The sequence below is a fragment of the Physeter macrocephalus genome, chromosome 8, assembly GCF_002837175.3.
Source record: "Physeter macrocephalus isolate SW-GA chromosome 8, ASM283717v5, whole genome shotgun sequence".
Lineage (NCBI taxonomy): Eukaryota > Metazoa > Chordata > Mammalia > Artiodactyla > Physeteridae > Physeter > Physeter macrocephalus.
This window is the reverse complement of record NC_041221.1, coordinates 151,183,572-151,204,182: the sequence shown is the minus strand read 5'-3', so window position 1 is coordinate 151,204,182 and position 20,611 is coordinate 151,183,572. Positions and strand designations below refer to the sequence as shown.

The following is a 20,611-nucleotide window of genomic DNA, read 5'->3' as shown; positions in this document are numbered from 1 at the left end:
GCAACGGGAGAGGCCACAGCAGAGGGAGGCCCGCATACCACAAAAAAAAAAAAAAAAAAAAAAAAAAAAAAAGATGTTAAAAAAAATAGTGCAGTTAATTAGGGGAAAAACCTCAAAATGCGTGACAAAGCCCAGTGGCCTTGAGGCGGGTAAAAGCTCTCCTCCATCCAGGTTTCTGTTTCTCAGGTTTGCCACCCCAGTTTTCTCACCCCTCTATTCTGCTTCCGTCAGTCAATCTCATCTTTGGACACTTCAGATGACATATCCTAGGAAGGGATGGACTTTAGCTCAGCCCTCTAATTATAAGATGCAGCAGCAAAGTCCTAGGCTGACAACCTCTGGCAGAATAAACCCCATTCCGAGTCAGCAGGTGAATGTGACAAAGTGGCCATGGCTGCAAACATCTCTTTATGGGACACCTGGCTTGGTGCAGCATGACCCGCTGTACTGATAGAGAGTGGTCACACATCAGCCATACCCTTCCTAGTTATATGCACTGGGGAAAAGAGAATGTGAGGTTGCTCAAGCGCAGTTTTTTTTCTTCTAAGTTTCATTCTGTACCTTAAATTTGACTAACAAAGTCATAGTTAGGCCTGTTGAACAGGGTAACTACTTTAAGGAACAATTTAGAAGGACTCAAAATCAAAAATCACTTGTTTGTTGGAAATGGATATTCTAAAATGCTGGAGAAGATTAGTTAGTTCTTCTCCTAAGAGATTTAATTAGTCATCTTCTCCCTGGTTTCTACTACTAGTCAATATATTTGGCAAACCTTCCCTTCACATAGAATGACAACATCAAACTCTAAACTATTCCTGTCCGAAGTAGAATCCTTCTTACAATCCAAGTCAAAGAGGTTGTCCAGTATAGTTTTGTGTATACATTAATATGCAAAAACTATGGCTTAGAAAGACATGACAGATCCAGCAAGAATATGTAGTACTTCATGCCACACCGGCATCAATCATTCTGTCTTTTCATTCTTGCCCATTTGCACTTACAAGAAATTCTAATGCCTTACCATGGCCTGGCAATTTCATTGCCTACAGTTCTCCCACTAAGTCAGTACCCCTTTTCTTTGGACACACCAAGCTTTGGCACTTGCTGCTTCCTTTGTTAGAGACACTGTTCCCTGGACCTTCAAATGGAGACAGCTCCCTCTCATCATTCAGCTCTCTGCTCAACAGTCACCTCCTCAGAGAGGCCTTCCCGGACCCTGCTATTTAAAACAGACCCTCCCTCCATTCCAGTTACTCTCTTTCCCATTACTCTTTTGTTTTATTCATAGCACTTACCGCTACCTGACTTTATCTTATACACATATTTGTTAGCTTGTTTACATGATTGTTACCGTCTCCCCTTAAAACTTGACTCCAAGAGAATAGGAGCCTTTTCTATCCTATGTACCACAGCTTTGTGAGCACCTAAATTAGCTCCTAGTGTGTAGTAGATGCTCAATAAATCATTGTTGAATGAATGGGTAAAATACTTTATTGAGAGTTAAATGTGGGAATAAATGTGAGAATAAGTATAATGTTGGAAAAAACATGATCCCTGCTTTCAAGGGCTCATACTCTAATCTCCTGACTCCAGCTTTTGATGTCACAGCAGCTATCACCAGCATCCTGTTTTCGCTTTCATTTTTGCCCCTATTTCAAAAATGTCCAAGAATAGATACAATAATGAGGGCCCCTTCATTCCTTTCAGAGCTGTTTTCTACAGACTCTCAGTGGGATGCCCTCACCATCCAGTGTTCAGGGCAAGTAAGGCTGCCTGAATTTGACAAATAAAACAGCGGGCCCACAGTCCCAGGTCATGTGGGAGTGGGGCCAGAATGACACTTACCATATGACCACACATCCGACTTGCTGCTATAGCGACTGAAAGAGAAGACTTCCGGGGACGCCCACTTCACTGGGAATTTGGTGCCTGAGGAACTGGTGTACTGGTCATCAAGGACGAACCTGGGGAGAGAGTGGAGAGAGATCGTCTGAATGTCCTGGTGGCCTGCATCCCATTCCTGACACTTTGCCGGCACCACAGGTCCGTATTACCTTGTCATCCCAAAGTCGGACACCTTGATGACTTGGTTTTCTCCAACCAAACAATTCCGGGCAGCCTGGAGCAGAGACAGGCAAACGAAAGGGAAAGGAAAACTTGGTGGGTAATCAGTAATTAAAGAGTCTCCTATAATCACAGTACTTTGCTTTTCCATGTGCTGCTGTGCAGAAGCAATAAGGAGCTTCACAAATGCTAATTAAGCTTCACTAGTGCCTGATGGAAAGTTGAATGTTAAGATCCTTTACTCATCAGGATGAGTAAATCTGGTCTTTCATCTTCATTCCTGGGATCCTAATCAGAAGAAAAATCCATGGTGTTGTGTAACCAACTGTAAACTCCAGTGCAACCTGATGTTAACCTTAGGGATGATAAGAAGAAGCTGTCACCCATTTGACTAAAATAAGAATGTGTTGAAGTTGCTAATTCTCTTAAAACTGCCTCAGTAGGGATGGTACATGGTCCCTAATTCGATTGGAAGAGCCCTTACCAAGAAAAGATCCATGAGTCCCAAATTTTAATGTGCCTGCAAATCCCATGGGGGGACATGTTAAAATGAATATTCCCAAGCCTCAACCCTCAGAGATTCTGAGGATCTTTCTAGGATCACCGCAATGTGATCCTGGTAGATCCTTGGATAACATTTTGAGAAACATGTGCTTGTCAATTTCTTTCATTTTACCAAGAGGAAAAGGAGGCACAGAGAGGTTAAGAAGGAGAGGCTGTTAGCTTTATTTAGAAAGAATGTAAACTCCAACTCAGAGGGTGAAAGTTAGAGGTGGGGCTGGAAATAGAACCCAGATCTGAGTCCCATGAGGACATCCCACAGTGGGTGGAGGAAGGAAGAAGTTGAGAGGGGAAGGAAGAGGGCTTATGCCTTGTTATTGATTCATGCATTCCCAGTCTTCGTAGCTCTACATTTCAGTGGGACATGCCCCTTCACCCTGGACCTGTAGGGGTTTGCCCTACGCCCTCTTACCAGGTCTCTGTGGATGACACATGCCTCTTCCAGGTAGGCCATGCCCTCACACACGTCCAGGCACATGCCCAGCAGGGTCTCTGCAGCAAAGAGCCCCCGCTGGCTGCGCAGGTAATCTGACAGGCAGCCGTGTTCCATGAACTCAAACACCAGGCAGATGGGGGCTTGCTCCAGGCACACTCCATAGAGCTGGACCAGCTTGGGGTGAGAGAGTTTCCTGGAGAAAAATGGCAAGGAGTGAGATGGTCTAAGTTTAGTCTCCCAAAAATACACTCCCTCCCCCAAACAAAAATGTCTCATTGAGCTGAGACCTGAAGAATGCAGGAACTCAGCTGGTGTATGTGAGAATGAACGAAGGCCAGTGTGGTTGGCAGGTCATGGAACCAGAGGAAAGATGGGTAGGAGATAAGAATGGGGAGCGGGCAGGGCCAGACCATGGTGGGCCTTTTAGACCACAGTGAGGAGCTTGGAGTTGTTCTCCATACCATGGGAAGCCATCGCTGGACTTGAGCTGGGAGGTGGCACAAGATGGCATCAGAATGGTATTTAAAGAGCACAGCACAGAACATCCTTCCCACGGTATCTTTGCATACTCTTGTTTTGGCCACTCACATCATGACTTCAGCCTCCTCGACGAAGTCCTCTTCTGACATAGCTCCTTCCTGAATAGTTTTGATGGCCACCTTGTCCCTGTTGAGCCAGTAGCCAAGATGCACCAACCCAAACTGCCCGCTACCAATCTCCTGCACAAAAGTGAGCTCTGAGGGATCAATCACCCATTTCCCTGGAAGAGAAGAGTTTTCCAGAGTTGGCAAGCACTAGATATGAAGTATAGGACTCCCAGGAGACTATATAGCCCTATACAGAATGTTAGCCTGTTGTTAATATAACTCAAGGATGGCAAATTGTATAAGCCTGTATACTTAGAACTACAGATAGATAAAAGTATCTTTTTTCCCAAATAATAACACAGAATATGTATTGAAAGCCGTGAAAAATGTGTGTGGGGACGATTACATGGAAAGAGAATGGAGGATGGCATTAGTTGAGATATTAAAGAAAGTCAATGAAAGGGTTCTAAGGTCCCAACTATTTCCTATACCTGATTGAAAAATTTTTATTGTCATTTTTCACATAGAGCAAGTTTTATTTGAACTGGTCATTCATTCATTCATTTATCCATCAAGAGCATCCATTATGTACATAGCACTTGCTAGGCCTTAGCAGGGGTTAGGGGTAAGGTGGTGGATTCCAAGAGGACTGGTACAGAGGTGCAAGCCAGCACACAGTCTCACACATAGGTAGGCTTTCAATAAATGCTCAGAAAAAGAATAAAAGGGATCCGAGTTTCAATTTTCACACTGGCAAAAATGAGTGGGTTCATAAAATACTCTCTGGGCTTCCATTCAGCATGGGCACATTCGGATTCCACAGGTATTAGAATTATCTTATTTTTATAAGGAGGCCGAGGGGCATTATCTTTTCCTGATGCTTGGTCTAGTACCATAAACAGTTCAATTTCTACCTCTTTGAGGCACAGACTCAACAGAAAACAGTACCGAGCACCTCCTGTGTGCAGATATGGTGCTGGTTAGGGATGGAGAGCCCACACAGTGTTTCTCAAAGTATCACCCTCTAACCCCTGTGTCAAAATCACCTAGGGCACTTGTTGAAAAGGCAACCCCAGGACCCCACTGTCTGGGACTGTGTTTTGGTAAATGTTGGGTCGGGGCTGGAAGTCAACACTTTTCTTAGGCATCCTATGTAACTTTGATGCACAGTGAAGCTTGAGAACCACCAATCTAGAAGATATAAAATGAAAGGTACACCAGCCTTCTCCTCGACCAGCACAGTTTGGACCAGGGGATGCAGGCAGAAAATCACAAGTGGGTGAAATGGTTCCATAGGACAAGAAGGAATAGTAGGGCCTATGGCCTTAGAGATGCATGCCCTGCCTAAAAGCATTCAAAAAAATTTAACACAGTGCTATGCAGACAGACATTTCTGGATGCTGCTAGCTTACAGCACTTGCAATGGACCCATACCTACCAAACTAGATGATACAGAAGTTCTAAAAAATAGGCAAGAACACAGTACTATAGCGCTGGTTTCTAATATTTTTTTCTAATAGCATTTAGCAGAGTGCTCTGTACAAAGTAGGTGCTCAGTAAACACTTCATTGATGAACTGTCATCTAAAACCAATAGACATTGATTTGACCTAGATAAATATGCATACGTATAGATGTAATCTTACACGCATTGTAAATGTTCATTTGTGCACACCATCTCCAGATATACAGTGTACCTGTTTAATGATCATTTTACGTCTGGGGAAGTCCATTCAGAATTTACCCCAGACCTCTAGGGATGTGAGTTAGTGCAAATGAATAACATTCCCAAATGCACTGCTTACCATATCTCAGCCCTGCCGTGACCGGGGCTTTCTGCCTCCAGGAACTAACTGGATACCGGAGTCTAGTGACTAGGCCTGGGTTGATTACAAAGTGAAAGGCAGTCATTAGAGTTTTACCATAGCAACCATCCAAGTCAAATCACCAGGAAAAAATATAATCCAATGCAAAAGCTATTTTTATTCTGGAAAACAAATTCCAAAGCCCAATCACTGATATTACATCTTCCCCGAGAAGAGGTTTAATGTCACAGGTGCGCAGGTGGTGAAATCTCATGATTCCGGCAGCAGAATTTGCTAATGAAGAATATGTAACATAATCAAATATTTGGCATCCTTTTCTATTTGTATAGTTATTATTTATGGTCAGTTTGTCTGAGATGAAGAAACCCAGCTGGGTGTTTGTCACTTTTCTCCAAGTTCCCCTGTGAGGGTCCCCCTCTGGCCTTGTCCCTTAGAACTCACCTCCTCCATTGTGTTGGTGATAATTGACAAGGAGAGGGATGGAATCAAACACGTACTTTTCAGCCACGTAATATCGCTTGGGGTTGTCATTTGTTTCTTTGATGTGATAGTGCTTTATACAGGGGTTGTTCTCACTTAAACAAATGAAACATAAATGCAGTGATTATTAAGAGGCAATGTTTAAGAGACAGAAATGTCTACTGGTAGCAGATCCCTATTAGCTTTGTTTTTTGCCCTCTCACATGGATGGCAGATATATTTCAACTTGTGTGTCAGTCTTGACAGGCTGGCCTTGGGTGCTGTATTAAGAAGGACTCAGAGGCTGCATCTGGACTCAGGATTGGTGCCATGATGGATTGGTGATATTTCTTCCAAAACCTCAAAATGGGCAATCGTCTTGTATGTGCTACATGTTTGCCTTCCCTGCTGTGTGGATTTAACTAATCTTCAGTATATGTTAAGGAAGCATCTTGGCCCCTTCGTACTTATTTGGCTTTGTATAGCAGAGTTAACATAGCAGCCCTGACTTCTATCCTTAGAAAGTTCTGCTTGCAAGATTGGCCCTTGGCTGGCTTCTGAGAACTGAGATTTCAGGAGGGCTCTCACCATTCTCTAACTGATAAGGATGGCTCCCTATACCTAAATTGTTTGTATAAACAATGTGGCTTATGCTCAATGCTTGCTTTTCTCCTGGGAGTCTGGAATTTTGCTATGTGCTAGGCAGAGGGTACCCAGGTGACCAGCCCCCAGTGAAAGGATCTGTAAGGTTCTGGCACATAGTGAGGACTCAATAAATGGTGGATAGTTTTATTAGCAGAGCCAGAACTAGAATTCATATTTTCTCCCTTGCAGTCAAAAGTATCTTTTCTGTTATTCTTTGGATTAAATTATAAATGCATCAAATACAGGGCCAGGTATTTTATTTCTTTAGAGCTTTGCACTCAGGGATGCCAACTGGGAAGAGAACCTGGCATCTGGCCCTAGCTCTGTCACTTTCTAGGTAAGTGACTTCAGTTATGTTCTTAATCTCCCTAGCCTTGGTTTTCTCAGAGGGATCAGGGAAACACAGTATTTCTAGGGACTCCTCTACCTCTTGCACTGTCTGACATTCCTGTGTGTGGCTCATCGCTCACCCACCTCAGGACTGTCTCTCCCCACTTTGCTGAGTTAGCACCATACCTTACGATGGCCTTGGTGAAAACAGACACAGTGTATGTCCCTGGAGTCCTGGAATCTCGTACCATGAAGGCTCCTTCTTTGCCCTGGAAGGGTGAGAAAGAATGGAAAATCAGCGATCCCAGGAAACCAGGCTCATGCATCCAGCTTCACTTTCTTGCCTGTGAAAGGAGGAAATACTGTAGGCCAGCTTGGCACAGAGCAGCCTTTCAGCTATAATGGCTACTGTTTCATTCATTCATTCTGGAGACATTTCTTGAGCTCCTACCATGGTTCCAAGACTATTCTAGTGACGACATAAACAGTAAACGAAGGCAAACAGACACAAGCTCTGCCCTCTTGGAGCTCATTACAGATATTGCTCAGCCCTCACCACAACATTGCAGTCTAGATGTTATTATCTTCAATTTCCTGATGAGGATACTGAGTGATGCAAGCTGAAGTGACAACTCTCTCACGCCCTACAAATATAGGTGGCAGACCTGGGATTTGAACCTTGAATGTGGCAGGTGAGCAAAACCTTTGCTCATTCTACTAGTCCATGGTGTCTCCATTCAACAAACGTTAGAAGCCATTTCTCTGTTCCCCACAAGGGCACAAAACTTCTGTCTTGGAAGCTTCATCAGTTTCTTAATGGGAATATATTTTGTACGCCCTTTCTCAAGCGCTGATTTTGCTGCAGGGCCAAAGGAGAAAGAATACGAAGCTGCTTGTTGCATGTGGGAAGTGGAGAGAAGGGGAAGCCCCCAAAATATACCCTTCACCCCACTGACAATTTTGCCAGTGCTGATGAAATAAGTACTAACAAACGGGGAGACCAGTTTTTTCAGTCCTGGTAGGAACTTGAAAATCTTAACTCTGTTTTTTGAGTACTTTGTGTCTAAGGCTCTGTTCCTACACACCTGTCAATCTGTGCTGGTGATATTTGCAAAATCTGTTGCTATGGTTTGCTTAACTTAGACACACTGAGGGGCATAAGTGAAAGCCAGAGAGAGAGGAGCCTCGTGTGGTGGGCATACACTTGTTGTATATGGAGCAAAATATACACAGTTTAGAAGCTCTTCCACCCCCTACACATACAAATAATACACAGATGGCCATGCTAATTGTTTGCATCCTAGAATCTCAGGGTTAGAAAAGACCTTTTAGAAGAACCTAGAAAGGTTCTCTAGCCCAGGGTTATCCCAACCTCAGTACTATAGACATTTGGGGGGCAGTAATTCTTTGTCATGGGGGCGGCCCTGTCATCGTAGGATGTTTAGCAGCATCCCTGGCCTCTATCAACTGGATGCCAGACATTGTCACATGTTCCCTGGGGGACAAAATCACCCCTGGTTGAGAACCACTGATCTGGCCTAACTCCCTAAACCCCTGTCCCCCAAACTTTGTTGGTGATCACAATCACCTGAAGAATCTAAAGCACAGACAAGACAAAACAAAACAACAACTACGAGCAGTTTACCATGCTCCCCGCCCCACCTGCCTCCCCATACCTACACACTTGGAATCTCCAGGACTGAGGCCCTGGGACCTGAACTTTTAAAAGGCTTATGGACATCCAGATTTGGTCTCCACTGACTCAACTGAAAATGCATTTCTTATTTATAACGGTCCTGAAGAGTAGTCCCTGTTGTCTGAAAGCACTAATAGAAAGTTCATTCTCATGTAGACACGTAACCTGCTTCCTCTGACTTGGCCCTAAACCCGCAGAGGGGAATTTGTGGGGGACGGTTGGCCCTTATATCATTGTGCATTCTTGCCAAACTTAGAGGTTACCACAACAACTTTGTGAGACTCCCAAAACTCTTCTTCGCTCTGCTGGGAGATTCGAGAGTCTATTTTGAAATTTGAGGGAAGCGGAGGGTAGGGAAGTTGGAGGAAGGTGGTCAAAAGGTACACATTTCCAGTTATAAGATATATTCTGGGGATGTAATGTACAGCATGGTGACTACAGTTAACAATACCGTATTGTATATTTGAAAGTTGCTCAGAGTAGATCTTAAAAGTTCTCATCACAAGAAAAAAAATTGTATCTATGTGTAGAGATGGATGTTAACTAAAATTGTACTAATCATTTTACAATATATACATAAATCAAATCATTATGTGGCACACCTTCAAATTATACAATGTTATAGGTCAGCTATATCTCACTAAAACTGGAAAAAGAAAGGAAGAAATTCAAAGCTGAGACCTGAATCTTCAGGTCTCTGTTGTCCACCCTTGACCTTCCTTTCTCAAGGTCGTGAGCTAGGCCTGTCCTAGCTATTGCCTGAAAGTGGGGGAAGAATTGAGGAAAATACAGAAAGCTGCTACATTTCTTTTTCTAAGATGTCATAGTACTCTAGGACAGTCCTAGTATTCTGTCTTTGTATACACAGAATTTACTTTAATGATTTTGTATTTCATGAATTTTTTGAAATTTAAGAAAATGAGTTGTCAATCTTTCTGGACCAATAGTACAACCTTATGCCCATAGTTAGCCTCCCACATTCTCTACAGTGTGCTCTGTGCATGACCTTGGACCTGGTGAGGACAGAGGAGAACTAACCAGATTCTTATTTTCGTCTTCTCAGATATATATGTAAACTGTTTATCCAGTGCAATAGTAAACACCCTTCTAACTTTTGCATTCAAATTGCCCTTTTAAAAAACTTGATTTTCCAAAAATTAGATTTTTCCCCCCTTTGGGCTCAGTAGTTTATTCAGTTTCTGAAGTAAAGGTGATCTATGTGACACCAAAAACTCTCAGATTAGTTCATTAGATTTTAAAACAGCTTTTGAAGCCTAATTTAGATAACATGAAATCCTCCTCTTTTAAGTGTACAAATCAGTGATTTTTATCAAAATCACAGAGTTGTATAACCATCACCAGAATATAATTTTAGAATATTTCATCACTCCCAAAAGACACCTCAGTATCATTTGCACCCCTGCCAAATCTCTATAGATTTGCCTATTCTAGAAATTTCATGTAAATGAAATCATATAATATGTGGTCTCTTATGACTGGATTCTTACTCTTAGCATATTGTTTACAAGGTTCATCAAGTTGTAGCATGTATCAGCACTTCATTCCTTTTTATGGCTGCATAATATTCCGTTGTATGGATTACACCACATTTTGTTTATCTATTCATCAATTGCTGGGCGTTGGGCTTGTTTCAACCTTTGGCTGTTGTGAATAATGAATTTGTGTCTGGCTTCTTCTACTCAACATCATGTTTGTGACATTCATCCATGTATTACATGTACCATCACTTGTCTTCAAAATTTCTCCCCTTTTGCCAAACATCGAAGCTTTTGCTCTTGCCTCACTGAAATGTGATGGGTTAAGTTCAAGACGGAAGAAACTAGACTTTAGCCGAGGCAGGCATTATCTTCACCTGTAACTTCTTCTAAAGGGAAGAAACATAGACCAAAAAGACCCCAAGTTTATCAACTATCTGTGAAGAAGGGAGTGGTAATGTCTCTTCTATTTAATTAAGAATGTTTTGTTGTTGTTATTCTTTCAAAGAAACCATTATTATTTTTTTTAAAATTTGTGATTAGAGAGGGGCCCAACTGTTAACAAGAGTAAACTGATCCACAGACATCAGACAAAGTAGAGGTAAAGTTTTAAGTCAGCTCTGCCGAGGACAGGAGGCTGGCAGAGCTCTTCCTCCATCGTAGTTGCTCTAGGTGGCATTCATTGCTGGTGACAGGAAACTCTGGTTTAGGGCTGAGGCAGCGCAGGGTTCTGAGGAAAAGGAGGCACCCAGCATGTGCCTTATCACCTACTTCCTGCAAGGGGCTCAGAGGAAGTCACAACCACCAAGAACGGTGGAGTCTAAAGGGTCTCTGCTCCTGTCATTGCCATGCATAGGGGCACTGATCTGTGCAATGCAGCCAGGGTAGGTCAGGGAGGGGGCTTGTTCCCACAGGATATAGTCAAGGTCTCACTTTACCTTTTACTATTTTATCTAGAAAAATAAAGATGTAACAATAGAAAAAAAAATCATGCCAAGGCGGTAAAATACATGGATGACATATGGGAAGTATAGGGATGGGAGAACAGAACTTAACTAATATATTCCCTTACTAACTGTGTGTGCGTCCATGTGTATATGTGTATGTGTGTGTGTGTGTGTGTGTGTGTCTATGAAGAAGCGTCCCTGCTCTAGTCTAGGCTATGCCACTGATTTACACTCAGTTTACTCCCCTGTAGCACAAAGGGGATGGACCAGATGTTCTTTAAAAGGAATTCTAACTCAGTCTATAATTCTGTCAGTACAGATGTTTCCTGATTAAATGTAGGAGCTTCAGTTTTCTCAGTTGGAAAAATGACTTTTGCAAGATGGTTGGGAGACTTAAAGCGCATAAAACAGTTCCTGGAATATAATACCAGCACAAGGGCTATGAGGACTGTCATTAGATGTTATTATCACATGCTATGGTGTACCATCTGTCAGAAGTATTAATGCCATTGTCTGCTTTCATCTGAGACATGTTGACTATTAGGAATTTACTTCTTTCTTTCTGTCCATATGATTTGAAGGGCACCTTACAGAAGATAATCTTGCTACACAGGGTAGGTTATTGTGAAAAAGATGGACTGATAACTCATAGCTTGTTCACACTGCATTATAATTTAAGAGTGTCTCTGACAGATAGCCACTCTTCATTCTGGAGGTGGTGCATTTCTTTTCTTGAAAAAATCCTGGTATGGAGTCAGTACTGTATCTTTAATAACATCTTAGAATCATGGAAATATGATAAACCAATGTCTTAGATAAGGCTTCTGCCCAAAATTCAGGCCACCCAACGTATGCAATGCTGTAAAGTATAGAGTACCTGCTTGTAAGGAATTGACCCTCTACCTAAATGTGTTACGACAGAAGAGAGACTTCTGAGGTCCGAGGCTGAGTGAAAACAGAGCCACTGGAGATGTCATGACATTGCACCACAAGGGTTCAAAGGTGTGGAAAAACCACATTCCACAGCTTGTGGGAAGGAAAGCATGAGTGGCTTCTTAGAGGGGGTGCTATCTGAAGAATTGATAGGACACAATAGGAGATATTTTCTGTGGTTCCCAAACTTGGGTAAGACCCAGAATCACCTGGGTACCACTTCCTAAGGTTCTGACTGGTGAGGGCTGGAGTACTGGAATTTGTATTTTTTAAAAGCTTCCCAATCATGCTCATGATTCTTCTCCTACAGCATATTTGTTAATTTTAAAACACTTCTTAAGCATTTGCTATATTCATTCACTCAATAAATAGTCACTGAGCAACTACGTTATCATAGGTACAGTTCTGGGGTCCTGTGTATAGCAGGAACAAGGTAAAGGGTTTATATTCTAGTGGAGAAATATGCATGGGGCAGTATATCAGGAGATTTAGTTAATAAAAATAAAATAAATCCATTTTTGGTCAATAATAATGAATCAATCAATCTTTTAAGGGTCCTATAATTGTTAGATAAGGAGACACTAAATTCACCCCTGAAACAATTCATCTGATGTTTCAAAAATCATACAATATAGGGACCCACTGAAGTTTGCCCTTATATTACCTAAGGAGGCAAAGAGGATTTGGTGAAGTAGTCTAGAATATTAATAAGGAGGAATGTTTCAACTGCCCTAGCAAGCAGAATGTATTTGTGTCTCCAAAGAACTGCTGTAAAATAGAAATCATCTTTTGCTAATCATTAATGCGAGCTGTTTTAGGTGCTCCATGGGCAATACTTCATTAACCAATGTGGGATTGAAAATAACAAAACTGCACTTGTTTAAACTCGGTATAATTCTTATTTAATTATAAGTTCTTATTGGTTAATTTAATAATTTATTATGTTATCCAATAACATAGGTGCTGAGTGGGCCACATATGCGTCACAAGTTTGACTTGAAAAAATATAGATTCCCAGGAAATAACCCTGGAGAGTCTCATTCTGTAGGTCTGGGCTGGGGCCTGGAAGTCTGTATTTTTAAAAATTTCCCAGTGTGGGCTTCCCTGGTGGCGCAGTGGTTGAGAGTCCGCCTGCCAATGCAGGGGACACGGGTTCGTGCCCCGGTCCTGGAAGATCCCACATGCCGCAGAGCGGCTGGGCCCGTGAGCCATGGCCTCTGAGCCTGCGCGTCCGGAGCCTGCGCTCCACAACGGGAGAGGCCACAACAGTGAGAGGCCCGCGTACCACAGAAAAAAAAAAAAAAAAAAAAAATTTCCCAGTGATTCTAATGTGTGATATTGGGAACCACAGGAAATAATTAAGTGTTGAGTCGAGGTGGAACCAAGGAGAAACCAGAGTCTAGTAATGACTCAGCTTAATTCCTCTTCTTCCATGAAATCTTTCTAATTCTTCTAGAATATTCTCAGAACTCTGAGGCCACTGAAAGCCTGCTGCATATGCTCAGTTTTTCTTAGATTATCCTGTTTCTTCAGAGTTTGTCTTGTTTCTCAATAGAGTCTAAAGCTTATTGAGGTCAAAGACCCTGTCTCAAGTATCTCTATGAGCTTAGATCTGTGCTCAGCAAAATGGTAAGGTATGTGAGTTTATACTGAGAAATCCTAATAAAGGAAATTGTGCATACATCATAAAGGCAACAGATGCTGATTGAGACGGCTGACATCATACAGACTGCCTGTTTTGCATCCGTCACTGGTAAACACAAATGGTGTTTTGGAAAATCCACAAACAACTGGACTTGCCCTCTTTGAGGAGAACAAAACTGCCCAAGGGCAGAGCATCTCACCTCATCCTCTTTGCCAGCTGCCTGCTCACCGGCAACTTAACCAAAGGAGAAAAAGTTCACTGCTCCAAAATATGACTGTGGGCTCTCCTTCCGTCTCGATTTCCTCTTATAGAAATTATATGTTTGCCTTTGATAGAATGAATCAATCTATCATCAGTTTCCCTTGTGCAAAAGTAAATAGTATATTAATCAACTATATGCCTTTAGATTATTCTTTGACAATACTCATCATCCCTCTACCTTCCCATCACAGATTTTCATTCCCTACCTGGTCTCCTTCTCTAAGCTCACCTCTAGCCACTGTCCAAACTAGTAACGGTTACCGGTTTGGGTGATCAACTGTCCCAGTTTGTCTGGGACTGAGGTGCGGGGGCCCTGGGGCCATAGGATTCTCAGTTTTAAAACTGGAACAGTTCCAGGAAAACCAGGATGAGTTGGTCACTCCAGCTTCATTCCATCCAGGAGAGGTTTGCAGTTTAAGATTCTTAAAGATAGGAAATAGCTTCAAACCATAACTGGAAAATGGCAGGAACATGAAATGGCAGGAACAGGGCTAACATTTTGGCACAGAGAGACTGATGCCTCCATCAACCCAGGCCTACTGTTTACTGGTCTCACTGGTGAGGCTTGTGTTGGGCGTGGGTCATTAACATCATTTGAATATTAGATTCACCTGGAGAGATTTTCCTCTAAATTACGTATGCCTGGACCCTACCCACTAGAGGTTTTCTTCTTTTTTAACATCTTTATTGGAGTATAATTGCTTTACAAGGGTGTGTTATTTTCTGCTGTATAACAAAGTGAATCAGCTATACATATGCATATATCCCCACATCTCCTCCCTCTTGCATCTCCCTCCCACCCTCCCTATCCCACCCCTCTAGCCCACTAGAGATTTTGATTTAATGAATCTGGGCTGGGACCTGGGCATTGCTATTTTGAAAATGTTTCCCAGGTGATTTTAATGTGCAGACAGGCCTGCGAACCACTGCTCTAAGCAAATTCGCTGATAAATTGATTGATTTCTCTGTAGAAAGCTTTCTCTCAATACTTCCATGCATTTGGTTTCTCTGCAAGGGCCCTAAATGTGCAATTTTCCGTGCTACTTTAAGTGTGGTGTATGGATGGGTGCTAGTTAGCAAATTGTTACTGGTCCACCACCAGACAAAAAAAGAAATTGAGAATAAGCCTTTAGAATCTTTTTATAGCAATCAGACAGAGTAATTTTATGTCTAATGAATCTAATACTAATAAAAAATTGGACTTGCATTTTTTATGTCTTTGCTTCTTATTTTTGCTTTTTATTTTTTCTGATAATTCATTTTTATTGTATTTTACAAAATATAAGTCTGTGACAGATTGGAAATTAAAAACCAACCACAAAAAGTAGTCCATCACCACAGGTACTTTGAGAGGCACTGTTTTAGAATAACAAATGATCTTCTGATCCAGGAAGAGAAGGTTTTACCTTGCATGCCAGTCAATTGATGGCAGCTTCCTGGAGCACTGTTTTGAGAAGGATCCCAAAGCCATGAACTCTGATCAACTGTGTCAGCCACAGGACCAGGAGCAGAGAGTGGCAGTATGAGTCTGGGTAATTGTCATCCTTGATTTAGTCCAGTACTCCTCTTGTACTCATTGAGAAACTGAGGCCCAGAAGGAAGAAGAGATGTTTCGGAAGTCACACACTGAGTTGGAGCGAGAGCAGTGGCCAGGACCCAGTACCCTCACCACACCATGCCTTCTCTCGCTTAATCCTGACACCCCTGTGTAAGGTCAGTCCTGCTCCCGACACCGTATGGCTCTCAAGAAGAATGGTTGCATGAAAAATAAGTTAAAACAAGCGGTGTATTTCCTCTATATCCACACACAGCCCAACCAGGCGGAATCTGAGTCACAGGCCCTCCTGACCCAGCCAGAGACGCAGGCAAGGAAGACCAGCACCACAGCTCCCCAAGGCCAGCCATCACGGCCCGAAAGACCACCCACGGAAGCTGTGGTCACGGTCACACGTGAATACCAAGGCTTTTGATCCTCTCTGGGTTTCTTATACTGATGTATGCTAACCCTGTGAACCCCCAGAATACTTTTAACAGACACGGACACCACTGTTAATCCAATATGTCAACTCACTGCATTAGCACAAACCACAGCATGGCTGAAAACAAGTAACACAATTCATTTTATTTGAAGTTAAAAGACAGTTCAAGGAGACTTACTGTGTCCAAAAGAAGTTTCTCAGCTTTGTCTCGGCTGATACTCTTATTGTACCACCTGAAAGCAGGAAAAAGTCACAGATCAATGACATTTTAAAAAACTTCATTATTTACTTATGAAAGATAATTAATACCAGACAATTTTTTGTTGTTTTTGTTTCTACCAATGCTTTCAAACTCAAAAGCAGAAGCATGAACCATTTCCAGGTAATAAAATGTTTAATTGGAACAAATGAATCAGAATTGGTGAAATGTTGATAATTGTTGAAGCTGGGTTTTGGGTACATGGAGGTTCATTATATTTTTCTCTCTACTTTTGTGCATGTTGGAAATTTTCCACGTTAAAATTTTAGAAAACATTTATCTTCTGCTCTATTTTGTAAGTCAGTGGGTGGTTATTAGCAGGATGATGCTAGGGCAGCTATAAAAATTTAATATAAATTTGAAAGTGTAGCAAATATCCTTTTAAAACAATTGCAGTATTTTCCTCTGTAAGATTGGTTTTCAAGATCTTCTGCAAAATAATTACATTTTTTTCCCAGCTGCACAAAAGCTCCTGCACAAATGACATTGACAGTGTCTCATAAGGCTAGTTTATCTTTGTAAAAAATGCAAATGTAGAAAAACCTTAGGCATTCCTGTTATTCCTTGTCAAAGGAATGCTAAATTTATTTGCTGAAAAAACTAAAAAATTTTCATGGATGTAATCTGCTAAAAGTAAGGTAAACATTCACATATTTTCTACTTTTACAAAGCAAACTAACCTGAGATTTAGCTTCAAAGTTGGTTTAAAAGGAAAATGTGTCACGGGGTTTATGTGATGACACAATATTGTTTAATTTTGTGTTTCTGATTTTATCATACAGCTGTTTTAATTTCTTAAGATTTCTGGCTAATTTTCTCAGGATAAGTGTCTCATTTCTTCTCTGGGGAAGTTTTAAAATCAAATTTTCTATAAGCAATTTGAATAATAGATTAAATGTATAAATAAAAAAAGAAAGTCAAGATACTTCTTGATTTTTGCTAACAAAGAATAGATCTTAACCTGAAATAATTCATGTCAGACACCTTTAGGAACCAATGCAGTGTGAAGGAATGCTTTGGATAACGGGGAAAAGCAAATCTAAGTACACTGTGGGTTCAATGTCATTTTTATAGTTTGATTTCATTAACATATGTAGTGCTGAAAGCTCTTCTTCATACATCTGAGCATTTGAAACTAGCAGTCCAGCTCCTTACCTGGCTGGCCATTAATCTGTATGTGTGGCATATCGTACTCAAGCAAGCAACAACAGATGACACATAACATAAATGCAGTGTAGTATCATTCTTGGAATTTTAATGACTGATGACTCTAAACTAGAATTATACAAGTTATACAAGGATGCCAACTGACTTTTCATAAAGTTTCCATTAAAACAGCCTCGATATGAACTTTGGCTTCCTGAGTATGCCCTGATTAGTCTCTTTTGCATTAGCTGTAGCTAGGCTGAAATCATATCTCTGGTCAGTGGACTCTATCGAAGTTTGCTGGAGGGAAAGCTCCAGCCATACTCTGGTGAGAACTTTAAGACTGCAAAGAATATTTAGCTAATGTGTAGCTCACCTATCATGTGTCAGAAAGTGTTATCAGGAGGTTATGGGACTTGCCCAAGGCCAATAATGAGCTAGTAAGTCATAGCCAGAATGTGAACCCAGCCATTCTGGCTCCAGAGTCTGTGCTCTTATCACCACCATAAAGAGCCTGTAACTATCATATACCAGGGACTTAAGGAAAAACATTACCAGGCTCCCTCTCTCCCCCAAGAAAAATCCTAGTTTGCTATGCTGTAGCCCCCAACTCCACATCTTTCAGGGGTTACACCTGTCAGATACAGTTCTTGCTATCTGCAAACTCCTAAGGAACGTAATCTTCGCACTATTTATCATGTGCATGTTCTAACATGGGTCCTTCTTTCCTTATCTATATTTTAATACAAAAATTAAATGTGTAACATATAAGTTTGAAAGAGAAATGAAATGGAGTGAAATAATTTATATTCTTTTACTACCCCTACTCCCTGTATCTTCTAAAATAGAGCTCTTCAAACTGGAGCATGTCCAAACAGGAACATTATTTTTATAATTTTGTTGTCTGGTGAAAAAATAACTAAAAACTGGTTAAAAAAAAGAATGTGAGTGATTTTTTAGGGTTGAAGTTTTTCAGTGTTGTTAACACTTGAACCATATCCTGGCCTCCCTGTCCACTTATTAGGTTAGAGGAGACAGAATGATCATCAGTTAACAATCAGTTGTGGAAATTAATAAGCCCAGGGGGAGAGAAGTTCTGGGTGGGGAAGCAACACTACTTACCAAACTTGTTTGGTTATTTGAGAGTAGCCATGGATAAGGGAATTAGTGGATTCATCTGAGCTTTTTTAAAAAACTTGTTCTAAATTAATTGGATTTACAATGTTGTGTTAGTTTCTGCTGTACAGCAAAGTGAGTCAGTCATACATATACATATATCTACTCTCTTCTAGACTCCATTCCCATATAGGTCATTGTAGAACACCAAATAGAGTTCCCTGTGCTATACAGTAGGTTCTTATTAGTTGTCTTTTATATATAGTAGTGTGTATATGTCAATCCCAATCTCTCAATTTATACCCCACTTTCCCCCTTGGTAACCATAAGTTTTCTACATCTGTGACTCAATTTCTGTCCTGTAAATAAGTTCATTTGTGCCATTTTTTTACATTCCACATAAGAGTGATATCATATGATATTTCTTTCTCTGTCTGACTTACTTCACTTCATCTGAGCTTTTGAACACATGCAACTGGATGGTACTTTCCAACTCAGTGGGCTCTTAGAACTTATTTAGTTGAAGCCTGACAAATATGCTTCATCTTACGTGTCAGCTCTGATCAGTTAGTACTGGCTTCCTGGAGCTGTGTGTTGCAAAGATAGAGGCCAGTCTGAGCTCAGGGAGTAAGAATGTCACTATCTAAGAGTGATGTCTGCCCTGCGTTCAGGCACAGGGAGGGAATGTCAGCAAGAGTGCCACGATTTGCTTTCCTTCATCTTACCTGACCCTTCAGTTTAAGGAAAAGAGATCTGAGATCCAACCTGGTGAAGAAACTTGCCCAAAATCATGTCCCCAAACCACAGCAGGAGACCTGAAGCCAATCAACTTACCAACCCATGATCATGTTCCCGGGGTACAATTTTGAGTTCTTATTCAGATATCTAGACAATGTTAAGTTCAAGGAAAAAAGTAATCATATTGGGCCTTTTTTTTTGCTATACCCAGATATAATAACTAACTATCTGGATGCTTGTTTATGAGTCATTTAATTCTCTAGCTAAGATTCCATATCTGAAATGCAAACTGACAGAGTGCAGAATAGAGTTCACAGACTGTTTTGTTTGTATGCTGTAGTGTTTCATTTTAAAAGTGACTTAAAATATCTTCAAGAGAGGGAATATACCTTTTTTTTTCCCCAAGCTCCATCATTCCCTATGGCCTTATACTCTGTTGGAAGTTTGAATGTGCCCCTTCTATCATAAATGAAGGAATTCTGATTAAAAGTAAAAAACCAAAACAAAAAGAAAACTTCCCAGCCTAGTGATCATTTGAAATAAATACCTAATTTTTTCTAAAGGTGTTGACTGTAAAATAATAAAAGAATTTTATGTTTTAAGCATATCTCATATATTTCATTACAGTTCGAGTATTCTTGGAAGTGATGACTCCTGTTAGCTGAGGGAGGGGCTTCTCTTACCTACTTGATCAAAATGAATCTCAGGTTGAGAGACTCTTCAGAAAATGATAGTTCTTCACTATAGAATCTATTAGAATTTCAGCAACAAATAACTTGACCACATTTGAACTAACAAGAACACAAATGAGTTAATAGAAGGTTTCATTAGCTAGCATTCTTCAACCCTGGTATCTTAAGCTTGATAAGTACTTAAAATTTTATCTTTAAATGATTTTTAACTTACAGAAAAGTTGTAAAATACTGTAAAAGAACTCCCACATATAGATGAACCAATTGTTGATATTTTACACATTTGCTTTACCATTCTGTCCAGATAGATAGATAGAGAGACAGGTAGATAGATATAGATAAATAGATTTTTTGAGCCATTTGAGAATAGACTTTTACCCCTAAGTTCTTCAGTATGTATTTCTAATAAGTAGAATATATACTTGTATAACCATAGTACAATTACCAAAATCATGAAATTTAACATTGATACAATACTATTACCTAATTTTAGACCTTATTCAAATTTCATCAGTTGTCTCAATAATATATTTTGTAACTTTTTTTGGTTTGCTTTTTTATGGTTCAAGATTGATCCAGGGGCTTCCCTGGTGGTGCAGTGGTTGCGCGTCCGCCTGCCGATGCAGGGGAACCGGGTTCGCGACCCGGTCTGGGAGGATCCCACGTGCCGCGGAGCGGCTGGGCCCGTGAGCCATGGCCGCTGGGCCTGCGCGTCCGGAGCCTGTGCCCCGCAACGGGAGAGGCCACAACAGAGGGAGGCCCGCATACCACAAAAAAAAAAAAAAAAAAAATGGAG

At 41.0% G+C, this 20,611-nt stretch overlaps 1 protein-coding gene across 1 annotated transcript in view; it reads right to left on the bottom strand.

Moving 5' to 3' along the window:
• ITK (IL2 inducible T cell kinase) overlaps nt 1-20,611 on the bottom strand; it is a 63,959-nt gene that overhangs the window by 5,241 nt on the left and 38,107 nt on the right. Inside the window, exons 8-15 of the mRNA XM_007103850.3 lie at nt 16,043-16,097; nt 7,094-7,176; nt 5,915-6,048; nt 5,453-5,527; nt 3,650-3,821; nt 3,038-3,254; nt 2,055-2,119; nt 1,846-1,964 (exon numbers count right to left, since the gene is read on the bottom strand). Coding sequence (XP_007103912.1) covers nt 1,846-1,964; nt 2,055-2,119; nt 3,038-3,254; nt 3,650-3,821; nt 5,453-5,527; nt 5,915-6,048; nt 7,094-7,176; nt 16,043-16,097 — 920 coding nt within the window. The remainder of the gene's footprint in view (nt 1-1,845; nt 1,965-2,054; nt 2,120-3,037; nt 3,255-3,649; nt 3,822-5,452; nt 5,528-5,914; nt 6,049-7,093; nt 7,177-16,042; nt 16,098-20,611) is intronic.